Here is a 25,293-nt window from a genome sequence, read left to right on the forward strand (position 1 = left end):
GCGGGACTAGGGAGGAGCGGAGCGCCGCGAGGGGAGGGGCGCTGGCGGATTACTGGAGCCGGGACTCGCCACGCCACCTGGGGAGCGCTACCCTCACCCCCACCCCCCACCCCGGACTGTAGCCGCGGCTCCCGATGGTGGCCTGGGACACCTAGGGATTTTCCCTCGGGCTGGGGACCCGACCACCTGGTGGCGTAAGATGCCCCGGGGCCGTGTCACTGCACCCCTTCCTAGTCCCGGAAAGAAGATCGTATTTCCTAGCGTGCTCCAGCCGTCTGCGTTACCCCGGAATCCCAGGCCGCGGCGGGGAGGGCGAGCGGCCCCACCCCTTCCCTGCGCCCATTCCCACGTTCCGGGAGGACTGAGCCGAGGTGGGCTTCTAGATTTCTTTCTCTCAGAACCGGGTCCGTGCACCCGATTGCGGGTAGCGCGGCATACCCGGCCAGGTTTCGGTTCACGTCCACGTACAATGAGTGCCGTGATCCGTAGTAGTTCGCACGCAAGGCCTCCCGTTTAAAGGTTTGGGAGAGGTTGGCGCCAGGTGGGCGAGAACCTGGCGAAGGAGCACCCGGAGAGGGGCAGTGTACCCCGCCAGCAAAACCTGGTCTTGTTCTCGGCAGTCTTGGAACTGGGCATTTGGTGGCACCGTCCCATTAGGAAATATACCTGTACTCCTCTCCACCTCCTAACCCCCGCTGCAAGTCTGGGGTTTTCTGCACAGCTTGGAAAGATCAAAGTTTGTAGCATTCTTCCTTCTCGAGGGGAAAGCGTTTCCTCGAGGGGAAGCGGGAAGCGAGTTCCAGGGAAAATAGCGCCTCTGTCCACGAAATCCACTTTGCCGGCCTTTCACAGTACCTGAGTTGCAACTCACCACCTTCTTGTCCCTCAATACTTCCCTAGTATCAAGCACCTACTATCAGCTAGATATTCTGCAAGACAGCCCAGAGAAAGAGAGGGGATGTAAGGTAGGAATTCTCTAGGTCTTACAGACCTGGACGTTGGGGGTCCCGGGCGTAGCCCAGATTCAAACGCCCCACGACTTTGAGTCCACGCCCTGTCCTCTCCAGTCCCCACACTCATTCTACCTCCGCGGTTTCAAACTGCATCGGCCCCGCTCTAGAGTTTTCCATGTTTCTTCTGTGGAAAGTGAGTTGCTGTTCCGATCCAAAGAAGTCGTGTGAAAATTGCTGATGGACCTAGGCCTGCTTAGGTGGGAAGCAGGACCCTCGTTGTAGGGCCTTGACTCCTATAATCTCTTTGTGCTTCCGGTCAGGCAGGGACGAGGCTGATAAAGTGATTGACAAGTAGCTGAGCCCATTAGTAAAAATGAGCCCAGCTAGCAAATAAAACGGGCAGGACTGATTGACTCCTTACTAACCTCCCCCCCCACCCCCCATTATTTTAGCTACTGCAGTGCTGTGACATGAATGATGCGGGATGTATGTGAACCTCTGGAACTGTCCAGGTGGTCCCGGGCGGTGAAGGGGTCCCCAGCGCCAGGAGGAGAAGCCCTTCTGGACTACCGGGCTTTTCTGCTCTTGGAGGGAGGGACCGACTTCGCTGCTGTTACTCGGGAGAGACAACGTGTGCAGAAACCGAAGTAGAAACTGCTCTCTAACTTTTTCTCTGGGAACGGTTGACGCAATTGTTATCTCCAGTGGGAACGTGAAAGATGTCTCTCCCTCATCTGTTGTCTTTGAGCAGCAAGGGATGATCTTTATAAGCATTTTAAAAATAGAAACATGGAACCACTCCCGCCTCCACCCCTTTGAATGAGCTCATTAAAACCACACCTCATCTTCTGGGAACTAAGTATTAGCCTTGTACTTCCTACAGAGAAGACTCCCAAATACAGCTGCATTTTAAGGAGCCCGTGAAATGGCTGCTCCAGAAGGTTCTGATTGGCTGTTAATGACTTCTAGGATGGTAGAATTCCTCTGGTGGGGTGAATTGAGAGGAAGTATTCTATTAAAAAAAAGATTTTTTTTTTTAAGTCGAATAAAGATTGGATCTGGTGTCCTGGAAGAGACTGAAGACAGAGAACAATGGAATGGAAAGAAAAAGTTTGCAGACTCCTTGCATTTTACTTGGTCAGGACTTGGTTACACGGTCTTGCAAAAGCAATCCTGCTTTTTTAGGAGCTTGCTAGCCAAGTGAGGTTTAAACTTGACAAGAAGAAACCACCTGACCCAATGTGTGCACAACCCATAGGAGAGTTACCCAAGAAACCATCATGAGGTTCATTACAAAACAGGTCTTTTGAAGCTGTTTGGCAGCCAACAAAATGCACTTTAAAATTGAGTTTAAAACTGTTACAGTTTACTTGACGCTTTCTCCACTTACAGGTCGGGACAATAATGGGTTTGTAATCTGCAATTTGCAAATCAGAACTCATTTACTCATGGAAACAAAATGATTAACTATGGGTAGATCAGCAGTCAGAGCATTGACCTTAGGTAACTCCAATGGGGCTCTCTACTAATAAACAGAATATACGACACTGCTTTCCAACATTTTGCATATTCATAAAGTATAATGATTAGAGAATACTGGAATTAACTGGAATAAGTTGGGGGATATCTATAGATCACTTGGTGAAAAATGTGTTTCATTTTCTTAAATTATAATAACAGCAAAATACAAAGTATTTGAAGATAATTTGTGAATTTGAATAAAGCTTTGAATAATATTTTTTTACATATTTTTAAATTATTGATTTATTTTTGAGAGAGAGAGAGAGACAGAGTGTGAGTGGGGGAGGGGCAGAGAGAGAGGAAGACACAGAATTTGAAGCAGTTTCCTGGCTCTGAGCTATCAGCAGAGCCTGACTTGGGGCTTGAACTTATGAACCTCAAGATCATGACCTGAGCCGAAGTCAGATGCCTAACCAACTGAGTCACCCAGATGCCCCTAAATAAGATATTTTTAAAGTTAAGAGGAACTTGAGAATGATTTCATGAGCATAACTTTTTAACTTTTTTCTATATTGTAACAATTACACATATTTACCACTTAAGATGTTTGAATAATGATCTGTCCAAACTTCTGATAATAAACTTCGGATGAGACCCTATACAGGCAGACACGTGAGTAAATTTAGAATCATTATACTCTTCAACAAATTTCTTTAAGTTTACTTATTTATTCTGAGAGAGAGAGAAAAAAAGAGTGTGAGTAGGGGAGGGGCAGAGAGAGGAGTGAGAGAGAATCCCAAGTAGGCTCGCTGTCAGTGCGTAGCCCGATGTGGGGCTCAAACCCGCCAACTGTGAGATCATGACCTGAGCCGAAATCAAGAGTTGGACGCTTAACTGCTTAACCGACTGAGCCGCCCAGGCTCCCTGACCTTTAAAACAATTTTTAAAGTTGAAATGGTGTTTTAAAAATCCAGTAACTCTTTTTCCTTCATGGGCGTATGTAAGTTTCTCATGGTAAGTGTGAGAGTTTCAAATTATAATTGGACTTTTTCATGTTAAGTCTTTCAAAATGACAAAGCTTCAATCTGCAGAACAGCCATGCCCTGTCGAAGCAGTTAGCTTGGACAACACTAAAAAGACACATTAGCCTAAAGGATGAAGTGTCCAGTAGAGGAGGAGATTCAGGGCTGACTCCCCCTGCTCAGGGACCTCCAGACCTCAGGCCCTGCCCCCACGGCCAACTGCTCTGGGGCCTTTGGCCAGGCTTCTCTGTTACCTGAAACAAACCCATTCCTCTGTCACAGCCTGGGTCGCTGCAGCTGCTGGCTGTGGACCTGCTTGGCCTCACTCACCCTCTGAGGTGGATTAGGGATGCCCCTTAGACCTGTAGAGACTGCATGGTGAGTCATTAAATTCTGCTCTGCCCCGGCAGCACCCATCCCACATGAAACTCCATCCCGGGAGCTCTGGGCCGCGCATGATTACCTTAAGAAGCAAGGGGTGAGCATCTATGATGCATTCAGGACACATCTGTGTGCAAGGCTGTGCCCTCAGCTCCTGCAGCCCTCTCCCCGGCTCCCTAGGACTCTTGGTGGGGGAGTGCAGCCAAGGATGAAAGGGACCGTGTCTCTGTCCTCCTCCTTTTTGCCTTCTCACCTTTTGGAATACTATACTCATCAACTTTGGTCAGCAGTATGCAAAGTGGGAACAGCAACTGAACAAGGAAAATGGGGCCTCACGTGGGGGGAAGGGGAGGAAAATCCCCCAGTAAGCCATGGGGAGGGAGGGGAAGTTCCGGAATACTCTGAGCTGTGGCCACTGTTTATCTATGAGGGCTGTGTGTAAAACTGGGCCTGTGTGTGAATCAGAGACCTTCTGCTCTCCTGTGCAGAAAGCTAAAACGTAGGTCTTTCAAAGTGCCTGAATTGTGTAATTCTGTGTGACATGTATTATGTTTTTATTAACTGCTTTGTCCTAGGACTTCCTCAAATTTGAGGTCCTGGAACCATACTCTGAAAATAGAAACTGCCCTATGCTTCTCCCTTCCACCTCCCAAATAGAAAGTCCTGGTACAGCATTTCTTAATCTTGGGCTTCCGAAATTGCCCCATGGTTCAGGATGCCCCCCAGGAGCTGTGCAAAGCTCTGTCCTTCAGGCTGGTGCAAATGCTTTCATTTTTCACATTTAAAAAAAATGTTTATTTTGGGGGGAGAGAGAGAGAGAGAGACTGCAGGGGAGGGGCCGAGAGAGAGGGACACAGAGAATCCCAACCAGGCTCACGCTGTCAGCTCAGAGCCCAATGCTGGGCTCGAAACCCCTAACCGGAGATCATGACCTGAGCGGAAGTCAGATGCTAAACCGACTGAGCCATCCAGGTGCCCCCATTTTTCAATTTTTTTAAGAGGAGGAGAAAGGCTCAGCAGTGCAGCTCCCCCAAACTGCCTGGAGGAATCCCAGGTGGATTTGTGTAGATTACCCACAGATGCCGCCTGTCACTTGTTTTATTAACCTCAGCCCCCCACCACCCTCCCCTGCCCGGGACTGTGCAATCGCCTGCAAATGCTGCAGAGAAAAGGCCGTCCCGGTGATGTGAGGGAAGTGTGGACAACATACTGTTTGCTGAGGGAAGGCATTGCTTCAAAAAGGTAAGTACAGGGATGGGCACTGAGTAATGGACAGAAATGTTGAATCAATATATTGCACATCTGATGCTAATGTAACATGTACATTAACTATACTGGAATTAAAAAAAACTTTTAAATATACTGGGATTAAAAAATAAAAAATAATAATTGCAAATGGAAATGCATAGTAGAAAAAACATGCTAGAATAGCATACTCCCTGCCCAAACACTTTAACACTCCTCTTTTGAAATAGTACTCTTCACACACAGCATGTTAGGAAACAGGTTGTGTTATTTCAACAGCCTGTGAGAGTTATGGCATGCTTATCTTCATGTGATTTTTTTTAATTATTAATTTTTTTCAGAGAGAGAGAGAGAGAGAGAGAGAGAGAGAATCCCAGGCAGACTCTGTGCCGAGGGGCTCAAACTCACAAAGCGTGAGATCGTGACCTGAGCCAAAATCAGGAGTCTCTGACACTTAACTGACTGAACCACCCAGGTGGCCCCCATGTGATTTTTTAAAATCAAGTGAGTTAAATGCATTTTGTGTTTTGCCCCTGTGGTTACATTACTGCACTAGGAATAATTGCCAACAGATTCCATTGTTTTAGTGTGTGTGCAGGGGGTAGGGGTATACTTCTCTCTCACTTTTTAATTTTTTTATCTTTATTTAAAAATTTTTTTCTAACGTTTATTTATTTTTGCGAGACACAGAGAGACAGAATGAGCAGCAGAGGAACAGAGAGAGAGGGAGACACAGAATCCGAAGCAGGCTCCAGGCTCTGAGCTATCAGCCCAGAGTCCGACACAGGGCTTGAACCCATGAACCGTGAGATCATGACCTGAGCCGAAGTCAGTTGCTTAACCAACTGAGCCACCCAGGCACCCCTATCTTTATTTTTAAGTGGGCTCCATGCGGGGCTTGAACTCAGGACCATGAGATCAAGACCTGGGCTGAGATCAAGAGTCAAATGCTCCACTAACTGAGCCCCCCTTTTTCCCTTAGTTAAAGCCATAGATTACTATTCATCACTTTTTTTCTTAGTATCAAGATGCTTTGGTGGATGGATTTCATAATCCTGAAGTATCACTATATGCTTAGACCATATGAAAATAACGATAATAATAGCTATTGTGTTTCAAGCATTTACCATGACCTAGGCACTCCCTTTAGCTAGATTACTTCACAGCAGTCCTGACGTGGGACTAGTGTCTCCTTTTGCATGGGGGGGATTTACATGCATTTAAAGAGGTTAAGTATTGTGTCCAAGGAAACTGGATTCTGACCCATGCCTGTCTGACCCCTAACCTAAATAATAACTTTCTGCATTAACCAGCACGTGGTTACCTCCCACAGCAAAAGCACTGGGGTGCCAGCTGGAAGAAAACAGGACTGACCATAGGCAAAATTGTGAAATGCCCCAGATTGCTTTCCTATCCTGGCCAGCCTCTGGCCCCCTTCCTCAAGATGTGAATGGATTTCAGACATACCTCAACCAGGTGTGTGTGTGTGTGTGTGTGTGTGTGTGTGTCTGTGTGTTGTTTGTAAAATTTTTTAATATTTATTTTTGGGAGGGGGGAGAGGGACAGAGAGACACAGGGACACTGAATCTGAAGCAGGTTCCAGGCTCGGAGCTGTCCGCACAAAAGCTGGCACGGGGCTCAAACCCACGAACCATGAGATCATCACCTGATTCAAAATCCGAGGTTTAATGGACAGCGCCACCCAGGCCCCCCTAGGTGCTTATATTTTTAATCTTTTATCTCTAATTGTGACAGGAGAAGTTCTGAAGGAATTTTAGCTGTCTTCCAGGGGTAGAGATGTCAGGGATCACTGAGCTCAGAAAGCCTCAAATATGGGACACCAGTTTTGCTTGTACTTAAAGTAACTCCTCTTGGGGTCTGCAGGAACCCAGAGAGACTTCCTGCCCCACTCACCCCCATTCTGGGCATGATGGTAGGCTTGTGGAGGTGTTGCTGGGTCCTAAAATGTTCTCAAGGCCGGCAAGCAGCTGGTTCCACTTACCTGACCATCTCTACCACAGATGCGCAGTCCCTAGGCCAGCACTGTCCCCAACATGCTGAGTAGAGCCCGTTTTTACCAGCCCACAGTGCCACAGTATTAAACTTTTCAGGATCTGTGAGAACTGGTTGCTGAACCGTCAGTATTGAAAATAAAATTACATGAAATCAAAAGTGAGTAAGATAGATATTAAAGACAAAGGTAAGAGATCCTAAAACCCTGAAAACTTACCCCTGATTATTTTGTTGCACTTCACTATTTTCCAGGCTCCTGAGGTTACCCATGCCTGTTCCATGTGTGTGGTGGAAATATGACCGTATGACGGGCTTCAGCACAGTTGTTTGCAACTCTGCATTCGGTGGCCTCACACTGGTGGCTTAAAATAGGCTGAGGTGGGAGTATTCACACCACAGAAACCAGCAAATGCTACAAACCAGGGCAAGCTTTTGAGAAGACTGGTTATTAAATATTTAGCGGCACACTATTGCCTATAGATAAAATTTATGTTTTCGGGCACTTTGGATACATTTCAGGTAATTAATTGTGTGTTTTTTTTTTTTATTAAAAAAAATTTTTTTTTTCTAAATGTTTTTATTTATTTTTGAGACAGAGAGAGACAGAGCATGAGCAGGGAAGGGGCAGAGAGAGAGGGAGGCACAGAATCGGAAGCAGGCTCCAGGCTCTGAGCCATCAGCACAGAGCCCGATGCGGGGCTTGAACTCACAGACTGTGAGATCATGACCTGAGCCGAAGTCAGACGCTCAACCGACTAGGCCACCCCGGCGCCCCATTAATTGTGTGTTTTTAAAATTTTTTTTACTGTTTGTTTATTTTCGAGAGAGACAGAGTGTGAGTGGGGGAGGGCAGAGAGAGAGGGAGACACAGAATCCGAAGCAGGCTCCAGGCTCTGAGCTGTCAGCACAGAGCCCGATGCGGGGCTCAAACTCACAAACTGTGAGATCATGACATGAGCTGAAGTCAGAGGCCTAATGGACTGAGCCACTGAGGCGCCCCAATTAATTGTGTTTTTGTGATCTACTTTTGCTTTTTGAATATTCGGTGATACATCTGAATATCTCATTTCCACCCAAGTAGCAAAATCTCCAATGATGAAGGCTGGTGGTTGGCCTCCACCTTCTGCTGGTAGAGGGCTTCCTATATAGTTCTATCCTATTCTAACAACAGAGCTGGGAAGGGGAAAAGACCACCAGTGGCCATCAGATGGTCCAGGCACAGTGGGCCTGGTCCCCAGCAGTGGGAGAAGGCACTTTCATTCATAATCTGAACCCTCACGCTGTCCCTGGCTGGGCTTGGGATCAGCAGTCCGCATTCGCCTGTAGGAATTGCCTGAGGAATTCTCATTTAGTAGATGAAGGCTCAAAGACCTCAGTTTTGGAAAGCTCCAGGAGAATATTACTGGGAAACACCGGGCTTTTGGGATAGAGCGCTTTTGGGGATTCAGACCTCTGCTTTGTCACTTTCTGTCCATGTGACCCTGTGCTGATCACTTCAAGTCATGGAGCCTTCGGTTTTTGTGTGTGTGTGGAAAGGAAAACAAAAGCTACTCTGTTTTCATTTTACTTTTTACAATTTCAAAAGCTGATAACAACCCACAGCTTTGAGATTGGGAGAAAACTTAAAGCAATTAGTGTGAATTTATACCATTTTACAATACTTTAGAAACAAACATAATAATAATTTCATCTACTTATCAGTTTTTAATCACTAATACAGTAACCCTGAAAGCTGCTGTAGTTTGACTTAAAACCTAGAGATTAGTGACCCAAGTTATTCAGATAATATACCGAGCCCAAATTCTTTTTTTAAAATTTTTAAAAGTTTGTTTATTTTTGAGAGGAAGAAAGAGAGAACGCGTGTACATGAGCAGGGGAGGGGCAGGGAGAGAGAGGGGAGGGAGAAAGAAGAATCCCGGGCAGGCTCACAGCTGTTAGCGCAGAGTCTGACGTGGGGCTCGAACTCACAAAACCGTGAGATCACGACCTCAACTGAAATCAAAAAGTCGGATGCATAGCCGACTGAGCCATCCTGGCACCCCCAAAGTCCAAATTCTAACCCAGATGTGTTGCTTTCAGAATTATGTAGGCATTAGATTATGATATTCTTGGAGTTAGCAGGTGCTAAATCACTGATCCAAGAGATACTTATGGGGATTGATAGATTCTAGGAACACAACTCACGTTGTCTAGCTGCGGCTATTTATCGTCCACGGAACCGCTGGCCAGTCCGCCCTACTTCTGCTGCAGCCCTGCTCTGAGTCTACACCAGCTTGCCCCCACCTCCTTGCTTGCTCTCAAAACCTCTCACCACAAGGGGTCCTAGTCAAGTGAATTGCTGTCAGGTCAGCTCCCCTACTTCACACATCAGATCCAGGATTTCTAAGCATAGTCTGCGGCACAGACCTCCAAGGGGGGCTGGAATAATGAGATGCATCTTCCTACCCCCAGTGACTCAAAGATGGGGAAGCTCCAAGTATGCCACACATACTTCCCATGAAGACCCCCGTTCCAATGCACAGGTTATAGCGTACCCGCTACGAGAATACCAGATTAGCGCATCAAAAGCGTGTACTTTTTAAAGACTTAAATCTGATTGCAACACAATTCGTGTTGGGTAAAGACATTTTAGAAAATAGAGACAGTGAAATTTACACGGACCCCTCCCCCACCCCCGCCCCATCCCAGATCGGAGATAATGACCGTCAGCGTTTGAGTGAACATCGTTCTGATTTTCTGTGTCATTCACAGAAATTAAGATTTTGTTGCCTTTATCTCTGGCAACTGCTTCTAAAATTAACTTTACAAGTGAGAAACAAGGAATAACCACCACGTTATTTCAAAGGCAATCTGCTCACTCATTCATTCATTTAACACATCCTTGAGTGTGTATTAAATTCATTTCCAACTTCTGGGAAATAGCACTAGACAAACTCAGTGGCTTTCAGGGAGCTTATAGCTAGGGGAGCAAGAGACACATACAAGGGTATAGTTTGTGACCAGCATTTCCTGAAAGAAATGAACAAGGTGGAGGAAGTTAGGGGGTGGAGAGAGGCTTATGGACTAGGCTTTGCTTAGATCAGAGAGGACTTTTCTGAGAATGTGTACCTCACATAAAGATAATGATGTAGATTATGGCAAACTGGTACAGGTCAAAAGTTGCCATGTAGGAATAACTGTTTGTCACTTAAACCCGTGCTTCAGTTGTGTTATTAGTTGATGTGGCTAGATTCTCAAAGTAAGCAAAGATGTTAGAGGTGATTTAATCCAACACCTTCAATTTGTAAATGATGAAATTGAGGTCAAGGGAATCACTTAGCCAGAGTCGCGTTATTGGCAAATAACAGAACTGTGTTCAGAGGCTAGCTTTTTAGACCCACAAATCCTGTTATTATTGTAACACGTAGCTCCTTTTATTTATTGATTAAAAAAATTTTTTATTGTTTATTTATTTTTGAGAGAGACAGAGCATGAGTGGGGAGGGGCAGAGAGCAAGGGAGACACAGAATCTGAAGAAGGCTCCAGGCTCTGAGCCCGACATGGGGCTTGACCCCACGAATTGTGAGATCATGACCTGAGCCCGAGTCAGATGTTCAACCGACTGAGCCACCCAGGTGTCCCTGGGGCTCCTTTTAGAGAAGAATAATATAAAGAAATGTTGCTTTATCTAGTTCCCATAAATATACTGTAATCAAATATAATCAACTGCACAATCTTTTTTTCATGATACTAGTCTGGGGTGAAAGAACATGATTTAGTGCTATGTAATGTCCAGATGTGGTTTTTTTTCTTTTTTTGCCTTTTATTTGCTGTGTGATTTGGAAAAGCTACTCCATCCTTCTGAGCTGTGGTTTTCTTATTCAGGAAACCAGAATGCTTAGTAAATATGGTTACTATTCCAACGTTTAAATGGAGAAAATAGTAAGAGAGGAAAATGGCATATAGGGTGAAAAAATTTAATATGCTCCCCGGGGGGGGGGGGGGCGGGGAATAGAATAGAACTTGGTGGTGGTTGGGATTTTCTTTCACCTGAATTGGGCTCTGGTTAGGAACAGAAACCCCGGGTCAGTGCGTGGAGAAACCTGGGGAACCGATTCAGTGGGTCAAAGTAATCTTGCTGTGGCTTTTCTTTTTAAGATACCAAACCTTCCGGTTTTCTTCAGTGCTGCTTTTATTATACTTTATTTCTTGCATCATTAGTTATGTGGTAATGGTTTCATTTTTACCATGTAAACTGGATTATCCCTCTGCAAATCTCCCGAGGGTTCTTGGGAAAATATCTAAAATTGATAAGAAACAGGACATTTTTAAGGAAAAACCCAACTAAGAAATCATTGAATGTTTTACATAGTGTGCAGAGGTTTTAGGAAGGTCTTGCCAGCCTCTTTAGAAAGGTCCATATAAAGGCCTAGTTTATGTCTCAGGGAATTGAATGGAGGGCTTATTTTTTAGAATACTGGGACAGATTGGAATAAGCCTAACTTTTAATGTCTCGGAGCCTGTAGCTACGAGGCTCAACAGGCAGGCTTCTCTTTTCCTAGCCCAGTTGGGTTGCCACAGACCAAGCAGAAGTGGCTTGATGAGGAGGTGGGGGGGGGGGTGGTGGTGGTGGAAATGCGGGCTCTGTCCCCAGGGGAAGGATCATACTGTTCCCAGACAGTGGTCTTCATCCAGCTGGAGGCTGGTTTCCTCTGCCTTGCTGCCCGGGGCAGGCATTTCTGATCACAGGAAGACAGTCTCCCTGTAGCTTGGTGGCTGCAACATTTTCTCAGGGGTGGGCAAAGGAGCTAGTGACAGATGGCTCTGAGAGTGAGCAACCCACAGAAGAAAGCAACGCGGCAAAGCAAACTCACTTCCCTCTTCCCTCTTCAAAGGATCTTTTCTTTGTTCTTTCTTTCTTTCCTTTTTCAAAGAAAATACAGTATTAAATGTGGCAAGAAGAGGGGCGCCTGGGTGGCTCAGTTGGGTAAGCATCTGACTTCAGCTCAGTTCGTGAGTTCAAGCCCCGCGTCGGGCTCCGTGCTGACAGCTCAGAGCCTGGAGCCTGCTTCACATTCTGTGTCTCCCTCTCTCTCCGCCCCTCCTCAACTTGTGCTCTGTCACTCTCTCTCTCGAAAATAAATAAATACTAAAATTTTTTAAAAATGTGGCAACAAGAGGGGCACCTGGGCGGCTCAGTCGGTGTAGTCGGACTCTTTGGTTCAGGTCATGATCTCATGCTTTGTGAGTTCAAGCCCTCACATGGGGCTCCGTGCCGACAGCGTAGAGTCTGCTTGAGATTCTCCATCTCCTTCTCTCTGGCCCCACCCCTTCACTCTCTCTTTCTCTGTCTCTCAAAAATAAATACAAACTTAAAGAAAATGTGGCAAGAAGAGAAATGTGTATTTCTGCCCTGATTGTGTGTCTGAGTGTGTGGGCTGGTTAGGATCTAAGTTCATAGAACTCCGTATTAAAGTTGGCTTCACAATCAAAATTGACATACAGTATCTACAAATCTGTAGAACTCTTTGTAATCCGAGCAAAAAATTAGTATAAGCGAATTCAGCAGCTGTAACAGTTATTATTAGTATTGTTATTGTTGTTGTTGTCGTTGTTATTCTGAATATGGCAAGAAAGCATTAACCTGTTCTCCAGGGAGAAAAGCAACAATAATCTAGCGATAACTCGACTATGTGAGGTGTTTTTCACGTGGTAAAACAACCTCTTCAGAAAAGCTAGACTTCCATGGGATCACACACACATGCAGTGATGGCCTTCAGCGGTGCCTCTCAAGTTTTAGCACACCTAACAGCTTCCAAAAAACGCAGATTCCTGAATCTCACCCCTAGACAGTCAGACTAATAAGCCTGCAGGTAAAGCCCAGAACTCTTGTATTTTAATAAGCTCACCAGATGCTTCTGAAGCGAGAATCAGGTCCCTGGACCAACTTTAGAAAGCCTATCCTCCCAAAAAGAGAAAAAACACTTAGTCTAGAATATGCAAACTCAAACTGCAGCCACATTAGGGTGACATCCCAAAAGCTGGCATTCACATTTTCAAAACATTTATTTATAAGCACTTGTACATGAGGTTAAATCTAATCGACCATTCATAGTCCCAAAATAGCAGCAATTGCTTAGAAAAAAAAAAAATCATACAGGAGGGGCACCTGGGTGGCTCAGTCAGTGAACATCTGACTCTTGGTTTTGGTTCAGGTCATGATCTCATGGCTCATGAGTTCGAGCCCCATGTCAGGCAGCTAAGAGGCTACTCGGGATTCTCTGTCTCCCTTTCTCTCTACCCCTCCCCTGCTAGAGCTCTTCTCTCTCTCTCTCTCTCTCTCTCTCTCTCTCTCTCTCTCAAAATAAATCAATAAAAAATTTTTAAGAGAAAAAAATCATACAGGAAAGAGAAAAGTTGTCAATGCTACTTATTTGCATAAAGCATTTCAGAGGGTAGTGAAGAAGATACAGAACTCTCTTTTTTAAATTTTTTTAATGTTTATTTATTTTTGAGAGAGAATGAATGAATGAATGAATGAGAGAAGGGCAGAGAGAGTGGGAGAAAGAAAATCCCAAGTAGGCTCTGTGCTCTCAACTCAGGGCTCAAACCCACGAGCCGTGAGATCACGACCTGAGCCAAAGTCGGTCGCTCAACCGACTGAGCCATTCAGGTGGCCCAGAACTCTTTCTTTGTAGCTCAGAGTTCTATGCAATTCATTGAATTAAAGACATTCTTATAGTCCTGATGGAAATGTTTCCTATGATTTCAGGCCTGTCCAAAAGTCCTCCATGTATTCTGAGGTGCCCAAATCACTTTGAGGATCTTAGGTAGTTTTTATTTTGTTAATATTGTTAAAATATTATACTTTTCCTTCAGAGAGAGGTAGAGACACACAGAGATCTATCAAGATGGGACTGTTGAACACTGATCACTGTTCTGTCTTTGCTTACAGTCTTTTGTTTGGTTTTTAAACATGGAGCAAATTATTTAATCTCGCTGTGCTTCAGTTTCCTTACCCATAGAACAAGAGGTAATAGCTTATAGTCTAAAATAAACACTTTCCCCATAGTTTAAAATCTCCGAAACCAAAGTGTGTTTCACCATCGACAGGGAAAAAGCATTGTGTCCCAGGTTAATTGGCAGCATTTTTCTCAGTGGTACCTAAAATAATGGAGTGTTTTATGATAATGGAATACCTATATCCTAGGGTCTTGTGGGGGTTACCTGAGTCAAGAAACAAGATACTTAGAGCTGTGACTGGCTGGTATTATTCACTTAATCAATTAATGTATTAGATTCTAAATGAATTAGTCACTCCTTGTTGAACCTCTAGATTGTCTCTAATAACCCTACATCATATACTGTGTTGAAAGCCTTGTGTGTAAACCTTGAAGTGTATCTCTAATCCAGAAGTAGAATTACTAGGTCACAAGCACAAACATATTGAAGGGATGGACTTATAATCATGGTGACTAGAAAGTCAGTCAGACCTGAGAGTGACAACTTTGCAATCTTGGTCATTTTACCTCATCTTTCCACATGTGTTTTTGCATCTATAAAGTAGGAATAATGATAACATTCACAGGCATATTGTGAGGTTTAAGTAAGACGATGCAGTTAGACACAACATAGCATAGGTCCGTAGTGAGTTACAAATCAGTGTAAGCTATTTTTTAAAACATGTATTTCTTTTTGAGAGAGAAAGAGACACAGAGCGTGAGCGAGGGACTAGCAGAGAGAGGGGGAGACACAGAATCCGAAGCAGGCTCCAGGCTCTGAACTGTCAGCCCAGAGCTGGATGCGGGGCTCGAACTCATGGACTGTGAGATCATGACCTGAGCCGAAGTTGGACACTCAACCGACTGAGCCACCCAGGTGCCCCAGAATAAGCTATTTTCATTAGGACATTGGGACACAGGTATGACTGCATAACCTCATGCTAGCTTTGGATGATTCTGATCTGCAGTTTTCAACAGTGTCCCCATGTGGCCATAACTGGAACAGCAGCAGCAGAGAACGGGCGAGCGTAGTCAGAAATGGTCAGATTCATCTGTTCTGGTGGTGCTGACAGAACATTTGGAAGGCAGAAGCCTGTGCAGAGGATTCGTGCATGATCTGAGGTAGACAGACTCGGGAAACGATGAATGCTGCCAATCTGAATATAAGAGCCTGAGCAATTGCTCTAAGTATTGAAAGACGATCTCATTTGTATCTCATAGATATGAGAACTGGTGAAAGATTACAACATCCTTTCTATGGATACACCATAGGAACAGTTTATTTCTCTGCATAATATAACCATGAGAAATCACTTAGACAATTTTATTTGGACCCTATAAATTCTGGAAAATTCTAAGAAGACTGAATTTTAGTGAGTGGTCGGGATAAGCATGCTGATATCCAAGCTGCAATTCATGATAGGCCTCCTGGCTTGAACTTTTGGAAAAAATGGGATGCCTAGAGCTCAGAAAGACAACCAGAGGACTTCAACATATCTTTTTTGGAGGACACAATTCAGTCCTTAATAGTAGATACACTTTGTAAACAAAAAAATTAAGGCCACTATCTGTAACAAATATTCAGTAGTACCTGGAAGTTTGGTTCTTTCTTCCTGTATTTGAGAGAATCTATGTGGACAGTTATTGATAGACATAGAGAAACCTGAATGAACTGACCTCAGCTAACTAGAACCCCCAACTTTTGAACAAAGATTTATTTACACTAGCCTTTTCTTTTTTTTTTTTTTTAAGTTTATTTTACTTATTTTGGGAGAGAGAGAGCAAGCACGGGAGGGGCAAAGAGAGAAGGAGAGAGAGAATCCCAAGCAGGCTCCACACTGTCCCCACAGAGCCCGATGTGGGGCTCGAACTCATGAGTTCATGACCTGAACCAAAATACAGAGTCGGTTGCTTAACCAACTGAGCCATACAGGTACCCCAGTATTAGCCTATTTACAGAGAAGTCATTAGGGGCTCCTGGGTGGCTCAGTCGGTTGAGTGTCCGGCTTCAGCTCAGGTCATGATCGCACAGTCTGTGAGTTCGAGCCCCACGTCGGGCTCTGTGCTGACAGCTCAGAGCCTGGAGCCTGCTTCGGATTCTGTGTCCCCCAGTCTCTCTGCCCCTCCCCCACTCATGCTCTGTCTTTGTCTCAGAAATAAATAAACATTAAAAAAAATTAAAGAGAAGTCATTAACAATAAAAGAATCAGATATCATTGGTATAACTTTTATTAAATATTAAGTAGATACAAAATAATATTTACAAATATGTGTACAGTAAGAAAAATTCTAATGTAGTGAACACACGTGGCCCTGCCACACAGTTTAAAAAATAAAACATTACCATATCTTTGAAATGTCCTATATGGAATTTTTTAGTGGTAAAGTTAATATATTGAGACATGCTTACTGTAAAATATTGTATATAATTAGAATTCTATGATGTAAAAATTTGAAGTCTTCTCATGCCAAAAGTACTCTCTAGGCAAAGTAACTCACTCTTTGTAATAAAGGAAGAGAGTTTCATGGTATGTCTGTACCCTAGCTGATATAACCAACAACTGATACTGAAGTTATTTCCATTTTTCTGCTTTTACATTTAATGCTGCGGTGAACCTGATTGTATACATAATATTGCTCACTTGTGCAAGTCTATCTATAGGGTAAATTCCCAGAAATGGAAATGGTGGGTAAAAGTCATGAATGTGTATTTTAAATTTACATAATTTGAGTTGGTTTTCTGATATATCACATTAAAGTGCTTCCACGTAAAAGAACTGTTGCAACAGTCTCTAGAAAATGATAACAAGTCAGCCCTTGAACCCAAATTTAATATGGTAGACTATAACCTAGTTGACCATATTACATACAAAGATGACTTCAGTTCACAAAGGAGATCAGGGAAAGCCCCCTGATGCAGGGCCACTCGTTGGAATTTTCTGGGGCAAGTACTTTACTATTTGGATCAACCGTGAGTCATTCGTTTAACAAACATACTGTCTACTTACATCGTTTCCACAGGGTACAGATTTCTAAGCCCAGTCCCTCCACTTGGGAACTAGATTCCATCCTGCTGAGGACATAGCTCAGCAATTTTCTCTTCTGTCTACCATAGCACCTATGTTCTAGCTCTGCTGGATTGCTTTGATCAGCAAACAAACATGCTATTTCTTCATAACCCACTTCTCTACTCACCTACTCACTCACCTTAGTAGTAAAATCCCTAAAACAATTTTCTGTATTATCAGTTTTGTCTCCTCTCATTTGCATTTGAACCCATTTCAATTGGGTTTTCATTATCCATCTTCCATTAAAACTGCTTTTATCGGGGCGCCTGGGTGGCTCAGTCGGTTGGGCGGCCAACTTCGGCTCAGGTCATGATCTCACGGTCAGTGAGTTCAAGCCCCGTGTCAGGCTCTGTGCTGACAGCTCAGAGCCTGGAGCCTGCTTCAGATTCTGTGTCTCCCTCTCTCTGACCCTCCCCCGTTCATGCTCTGTCTCTCTCTGTCTCAAAAATAAATAAACATTAAAAAAAAATTAAAAAAAACAAACTGCTTTTATCAACAATATTAGTGACCTCCATATTTTTTGCAAAATCTTTCTCTATTCTACTTATCACCACTGACATACTCTCTATTTTAATTATATTTGTTTATTGAATGTCTCTCCCTGCTAAAAGATAAGCTTCATAAGAGCAAGGATTTTATCTGTTTTTGTTTTTGTTTTTTCATTTTATCTCCAGCATCTAGAACATTGCCCATAGTATTAAATCAATAATATTTGTCCAATAGATATGTAAACATATTTAATTGAGCTTATGCTGTACTTGAAGAAAAACAGATAATAAGTAAAACAAGCATATAAATATATATAGAATGTCAGATGGCAAAATATGCTATCAAAAAAGAGCAGGTTAGGAGGATGGGGAATACCAAGCCATATTTGGGGGGTAAAAGCATTGTTATTTTATAAGGTGATCAAAAAAATTCTTCCCTCATGAGGCAATATTTGAAGAGACACGAAGGAAGTAAAGCAGTAAGGCATATGGGAGAAAAACAACCAAGGAAGAGAATACAGCAAATGCTAATGTCCTGAGGTGCAAACTTTCTTGGAATTTTGAGAAATATCAAGGAGACTAGTATTAGAAAGAGCAGAGTAGATGGGGCAGAGAGTGACAGGAAATGTGCTCTAGAAGAAGTGGAAGGCTGGCTTACAACAGATCTTGTAAGTTTTTAGCTTTTACTCTGGAGTGGGAAGAAGTCCCTGGAGGGTTTTGAAAATATCTACACATTCAATGCAATCCCAGTCAAAATTGCACCAGCATTCTTCTCGAAGCTAGAACAAGCAATCCTAAAATTCATATGGGACCACAAAAGACCCTGAATAGCCAAAGTAATTTTGAAGAAGAAGACCAAAGCAGGAGGCATCACAATCCCAGACTTTAGCCTCTACCACAAAGCTGTAATCATCAAGACAGCATGGTATTGGCACAAAAACAGACACATAGACCAATGGAATAGAATAGAAACCCCAGAACTAGACCCATAAAAGTACGGCCAACTAATCTTTGACAAAGCAGGAAAGAATATCCAATGGAAAAAAGACAGCCTCTTTAACAAATGGTGCTGGGAGAACTGGACAGCAACATGCAGAAGATTGAAACTAGACCACTTCCTCACACCATTCACAAAAATAAACTCAAAATGGATAAAGGACCTGAATGTGAGGCAGGAAACCATCAAAACCCTAGAGGAGAAAACAGGAAAAGACCTCTCTGACCTCAGCTGTAGCAATTTCTTACTTGACATATCCCCAAAGGCAAGGGAATTAAAAGCAAAAATGAACTATCGGGACCTCACTAAGGTAAAAAGGTTCTGCACAGCAAAGGAAACAATGAACAAAACTAAAAGGCAACCAACGGAATGGGAAAAGATATTTGCAAATGACATATTGGACAAAGGGCTAGTATCCAAAATCTATAAAGAGCTCACCAAACTCCACACCCGAAAAATAAATAATCCAGTGAAGAAATGGGCAGAAAACATGAATACACACTTCTCTAAAGAAGATATCCAGATGGCCAACAGGCACATGAAAAGATGCTCAGCGTCGCTCCTCATCAGGGAAATACAAATCAAAACCACACTCAGATATCACCTCACGCGAGTCAGAGTGGCCAAAATGAACAAATCAGGAGACTATAGATGCTGGAGAGGATGTGGAGAAATGGGAACCCTCTTGCACTGTTGGTGGGAATGCAAACTGGTGCAGCCGTTCTGGAAAACAGTGTGGAGGTTCCTCAAAAAATTAAAAATAGACCTACCCTATGACCCAGCAGTAGCACTGCTAGGAATTTACCCAAGGGACACTTGTACCCCAATGTTTATGGCAGCACTCTCAACAATAGCCAAATTATGGAAAGAGCCTAAATGTCCATCAACTGATGAATGGATAAAGAAATTGTGGTTTATATACACAATGGAGTACTACGTGGCAATGAGAAAGAATGAAATATGGCCCTTTGTAGCAATGTGGATGGAACTGGAGAGTGTTATGCTAAGTGAAATAAGCCATACAGAGAAAGACAGATGCCATATGTTTTCACTCTTACATGGATCCTGAGAAACTTAACAGGAACCCATGGGGGAGGGGAAGGAAAAAAAAAAAAAGAGAGAGGTTAGAGTGGGAGAGAGCCAAAGCATAAGAGACTCTTAAAAACTGAGAACATGGGGCGCCTGGGTGGTGCAGTCGGTTAAGCGTCCGACTTCAGCCAGGTCACGATCTCGCGGTCCGTGGGTTCGAGCCCTGCATCAGGCTCTGGGCTGATGGCTCAGAGTCTGGAGCCTGTTTCCGATTCTGTGTCTCCCTCTCTCTCTGCCCCTCCCCCGTTCATGCTCTGTCTCTCTCTGTCCCAAAAATAAATAAACGTTGAAAAAAAAAAAAACTGAAAACAAACTGAGGGCTGATGGGGGGTGGGAGGGAGGGGAGGGTGAGTGATGGGTATTGAAGAGGGCAACTCTTGGGATGAGCACTGGGTGTTGTATGGATACCAATTTGACAATAAATTTCATATATTTAAATAAATAGATAAAGTGGAAAAAAATGAAAAGAAGAATGGAATGATCACTACACTGTAGCCAACGGGATGAGAACAGACTGTATGGAGCATGAGAGAGAGGCAAACTGGTTAAGAGGTTAGAGCAAAACTACAGGTAAGCTGAATGCAGCAACATGTAAAAAGAATTACACACCATGACCAGTGGGATTATTAGAGAAATGCAAGATTGGTTTAAAGGCTGAATATTAATTAATGTTATATGCCACATTAAAAGAATGCACTTATCATCTCGATAGATGTAGGAAAAAAACAAAACAATCCAATGTCCTTTCATGATAAAAATGCTTAACAAACAGAAAGGGAAGAGAACTTCTTCAACCTGGTAAAGGGTATTTACAAAACACCCACAACTAACATCATAAACTATACAGGAAGACTGGATGCTTTTCCACTAAGAACAGGAAGAATACAGGATGGTCATTCTCACCACTTCAATTCAACATTTCTCTGGAGGTTCTAGCCAGAGTAATTAAGTAAGAAAATTAAATAAAAGCTTCCAAACCATAAAGGAAGAAATAAAACTGTCTCTCTTTGCAGATTATCTTGTATGTAGAAAAATCTAACACAGCTACAAACAAAACAAAACAAAAACAAAAAACAAAAATTATTACAGCTGAAACTGAGTCATCAATGCTACTGGATACAATATAAACACACAAAAACCAATTGTGTTTCTATACCCTTGCAATGAACAATCTAAAGAAAAATAAGAAAATAATTCCATCTATAGTAGCATCACAAAGAATAAAATACTTAGAAATAAGTACATTTAATAAGTACAAGACTTATACACTGAACACTGGAAAACATTGTTGAAAGAAATTAAAGAAGACCTAAGCAAATGGAAGGCCCTCCCATGTTCACATTTTAGATCTAATGTTGTTAAAGATGACGATACATCTTTGTATCGTAGAAAGTTGATCTACAGATTCAGCACAATTATTCTCAAAATCTCAGCTGCCTTTTTGGAAGCAACTGAGAAGCTGATAATAAAATTTATATGGAAATACAGGGGCTCATAACAGTTTCTAAAGTAATTTTGGAAAAAAAGAACAAGGTTGGAAAACTCACTTCTCAATTTTAAAAAACTTTCTGCAAAGCAACATTGATCAAGACAGGGCGGTACTGATGTAAGAATAAACATATAGATCAATGAAACAGAATTGAGAATCCAGAAATAAGCACAGGTATCTGTGATCATCTGACTTCAACAAATATGCCAATGCCATTTAATGGGCAAAGGTAGAGCCTTTTAAACAAATAGTACTGGGACAAATTGAATATCCACATCCAAAACCATGAAATCAGATGCCCACCTCATACCATATACAAAAATTTACTCAAAATTAATCAAAGACCTAAATGTATGAGCTAAAAATGTTAAAATCTTGGAAGCAAACATAGGGATAAATCTTCACAACCTTGGGGTAGGCAATGTTTCTTAGATATAACACTAAAACACAAGCAACAAAAGAAAAAAAATTAGATTTCATCAAAATCAACTTTTATGTTTCAAAGGACACTATCAAGTAAATGAAGTTAAACCCACAGAATAGGATCAAGTGCTTGCAAATCATACATCTGATAAAGACATATCCAGAATATGTAAAGAACTCTTAAAACAGTAGTAAAATAATTCAGTTAAAAATGGGCAAAGGATCTGAATAAACATTTTTCCAAAGAAAATACACAAATGACCAATAATCATATGAAGAGAGCTCAACATTCATCAAATGCAAATCAAAAGTGGGATACCACTCATACCCATTAGCAAGGCTATTAAAACACACACACACACAAAAAACCCAGAAGGGCTACCTGGGAGGCTCAGTCAGCTAAGCATCTGACTTTGGCTCAGGTCATGATCTCACGGATTCATGGGTTTGAGCCCCACATCGGGCTCTGTGCAGACAGCTCAGAGCCTGGAGCCTGCTTCAGATTCTGTGTCTCCCTTGCTCTCTGCCCCTCCCCTGCTCATGCTCTGTCTCTGTCTCTCAAAATGAATACACGTTAAAAAAAAAAAAAAAAAAAGAAAATAACAAGTATTGGTAAGAACGTGCAGAAATTGGAAACTTCTTACACTACTAGTGGGAATGAAAATCATGCAGCTGCTTTGGAAAATAGCCTGACATTTCCTCGAAAGATTAAACTCAGAATTACCATACAGCCCAGCACTTCTACTCATAGGTATATGGCCAAGAGAAGTGAAAACATATGTTCATACAAAAACTGATAATGGATGTTCATAGCAGCATTATTTATAATATCCAAAAGACAGAAACAACAGAAATGGGCAACCATATGTGGCATATCCATTGTTAAAAATAAGACAACAGGCCCCAGATAGAGTCACTTGTGTAAGCCTCATGTAACCAAAACAAAACCTAATTACAGTTTCAACTCTCCCAGAAATAGAATCTTAAGCCCATCAATCAGAACTCACCTGATTAGAACCAGTTTATTTGACTGATAAACTGGGACATCCCCTAAAGGAAAGTAACTTTATGCAAACCAGTGTGTTTTTTGCTCACTATTACTTCCTTGTTCCTGCTCTCTTCTGCCTGTGAAAATCTTTCATTTATATTTTCAAGTCTTCCCTTCTGCCTATAAACACCCTTTCTGTCTGCTAGATTGGACGTTGCCTGATTTGAATTTATTTTTGTTCAAACAATCTCTTAAAATTTTTAATATGCCCCAGCTTATCTTTTAACACCATGTGATGGAATATTATTTGGCCATAGAAAGGAAATGAAGTGCTGATAGATGCTACAGCATAGAAGAACCTTGAAAGTATTATGCCAAGTGAAGGAGGCCAGTCACAAAAAACACATATTGCATGATTCTATTTCTATGAAATGTCTAGAAAAGGCAAAAGCATGGAGACAAAAAGTAGATAAGTGGTTATTTAGGGCTGGGGGGAATGTGGGGACTGGGGGAGTGATAGCTAATGGGCACAAGGTTTCTTTTGGAGCTGATGAAAGTGTTCTAAAAATGATTATGCCTATTGTTGCACAACTTTGTGGTATACTCACAACCACTGAATGGGACACCTAAAGTGGTGAATTGTGTAGAATATGAACTAAATCTCAGTAAACTTGTTATAAGAAAAAAGACAAACTTTGCACCAGGTAATCTAGGTTTAACTCCCATCTCTGTCCCGGACTGGCTGTGTAACTTTACAAAATGTTACTTAACTTGCATACGCCTCAGTCTCGCCGTAAATAAACGGCGATAATAATAGTTTCCATCTCACAGGGTTATTGTAAGGGTTGAGAGCCAGTACGTGTAAAGGTCTGATAAAGAAAAAGTGTTATCACTTACTCTACTCTTACTGTATAGATTCCCAAATAAGTGCTCCTTCCCTATGACCTTGACGTCCGGTTCTATTTTCATGACTCTATTTGAAAGAGTAGGTGGTGGGCTCGTTCTACGGGGGGCTCTTCTTTTTAGAGAACCGAAGAAGAGCAAAACCGAAACGAATCTGAAAGCAAAGGTATCTTCAGGCCGGCAACTTTCGCCCAGTTTGACCCTCTAGGCTTCCCGTTCCTTACTCCTCAGCACGCACGCGCAGGAGCCAGGTGCCCTTTTCGTCTTCCTGCCTCTGTTACTTTGACAATGGCGGCTCGCGCTGTGGGCTTGTTGGCCAGTTTACCCTTCTGTGCTCAGAGAAGTCAAGTGCTGCGTCCTATCCACAGGCTTCTCAGTTGCCCAAGAACTGTGGCCGCAGAAATTAAAAGAGAAGAGCAGTCGTCGGGGAGCGTGGAGACAGGTGATGGCGCCGTGTCCTCGGTTTGCTCTGTAGCCGCGACCCACCGCGGGCGAGGGAAGGGGGAAGAGACTGGGATCGCGGGCGAGCGCGTGGCCCGTGGACACGGCCGAGGAGCCTTTGGCAATAGGGTGAGGTTGTGTCCCATCCTCCTCTAATCTCACTAGGGGAATTTAGAGCCACCCGTTGCTCATGGTAGTAGTGGGGTGTGATGTTAATTCGGGGAGGCCTGTGCACAAATAAATCTTTGTGAAGTTCAGGCCACGAGCACAGTTTGCTTATATTTTATACTTTGATAAAATACAGGGATAACAGTGATGCCACATATCGGTCAGTTGCTTCATTCACAAATGTATCTGATTTACAAGCTGTTGGAGGACGGGTGTATTGAAGCATTAATGAGTAACAGTATTCCTCGCTTCCGAATGTAGGATTCTGCCTGTGAAAATTATTGAATTTTGCTTTATTCTTTTGGCCGTTTTAGTAACCTGGTAACGGGTTTGCATTCACTGGAACTGAATGCCGACCCGGAGACGTTCTAAATTTATATGCTTCTTTGCGTATTATTGAAGCCCTGTTGTGACCCCCAAGAGCTGTATCTTCTTTACAATTTTTAAAACAATCTAGCAAAAAATGTTTCATTGTCTCCACTTAGCAGGTGTAGAAAGAGGCTAAAAGAACCCAGCAACTTGTGTAAGGTTACATATCGAGTTAATTTAGATCTCGAGTGAAGTTAATAGGCAAAATGTTTATTTCTACCATTTCTTGGAGCTGTAGTTTTAAGAGAGAAAATTACTTCTGGTAGTAGTTTTATAGTAGGCTGAACAAGTAAAATGTTTCCTCCTAAAATAAATGGTAGGATTTTTCTTCTCCTCAGACTGTAAATAAAGGGTCGTATTGACAGGGAGTGGAAGTGTTACTTAATATGACTTTTCATGGAAATACTGATTGGATTGTTTTTGGTAGAAGCTGTTTCTGTTAAAAATTCTTAAGTAACTGAAAATTTGAGTAAGAATTCTGCCAAAGAAGCTGTTTTAATTTAGCATCTGAATAGTTTAAATTTGGGAGTATTTTCATATGCTCTTTGAGAAAATAGAACTCTGTAAAGTTGGTACGGAAGGAGTTATTACTCGTTTATAGATGAGAAAACAGGCTAGTCCAAGTGGCTAGCTCAAACTTATCCATCTATTAAGTAGCAGTGATAAGGAAAAAACCTGATTCCAAGGCTGTACTCTTCATTTAGTACAGCTTTGTTGTTTTTGTTAGAAAATGTGTTTCATTTTGTATCATATAACTGGCTAAATATACAGGGACTCTTGTGGTGTGCAACAAAATCATCATTTGAATTTCTTTT

At 42.6% G+C, this 25,293-nt stretch overlaps 1 protein-coding gene and 1 long non-coding RNA gene across 3 annotated transcripts in view; both read left to right on the forward strand.

Moving 5' to 3' along the window:
* The first annotated feature begins 78 nt into the window (after positions 1–78).
* On the forward strand, positions 79–2,689 carry LOC125170462 (uncharacterized). The gene is made up of 2 exons (XR_007154036.1): positions 79–371; positions 1,406–2,689. It is a non-coding gene; the product is annotated as an uncharacterized LOC125170462 (long non-coding RNA).
* Positions 2,690–23,769: 21,080 nt separating this feature from the next.
* MTPAP (mitochondrial poly(A) polymerase) overlaps positions 23,770–25,293 on the forward strand; it is a 32,234-nt gene continuing 30,710 nt past the window's right edge. For both annotated transcript variants that reach the window (XM_047866677.1, XM_047866679.1), the window contains exon 1: positions 23,770–23,942. In XM_047866677.1, the coding sequence (XP_047722633.1) occupies positions 23,789–23,942 (154 nt within the window). In that variant the 5' untranslated portion in view covers positions 23,770–23,788. The remainder of the gene's footprint in view (positions 23,943–25,293) is intronic.

This window comes from Prionailurus viverrinus, chromosome B4 (genome assembly GCF_022837055.1).
Source record: "Prionailurus viverrinus isolate Anna chromosome B4, UM_Priviv_1.0, whole genome shotgun sequence".
Lineage (NCBI taxonomy): Eukaryota > Metazoa > Chordata > Mammalia > Carnivora > Felidae > Prionailurus > Prionailurus viverrinus.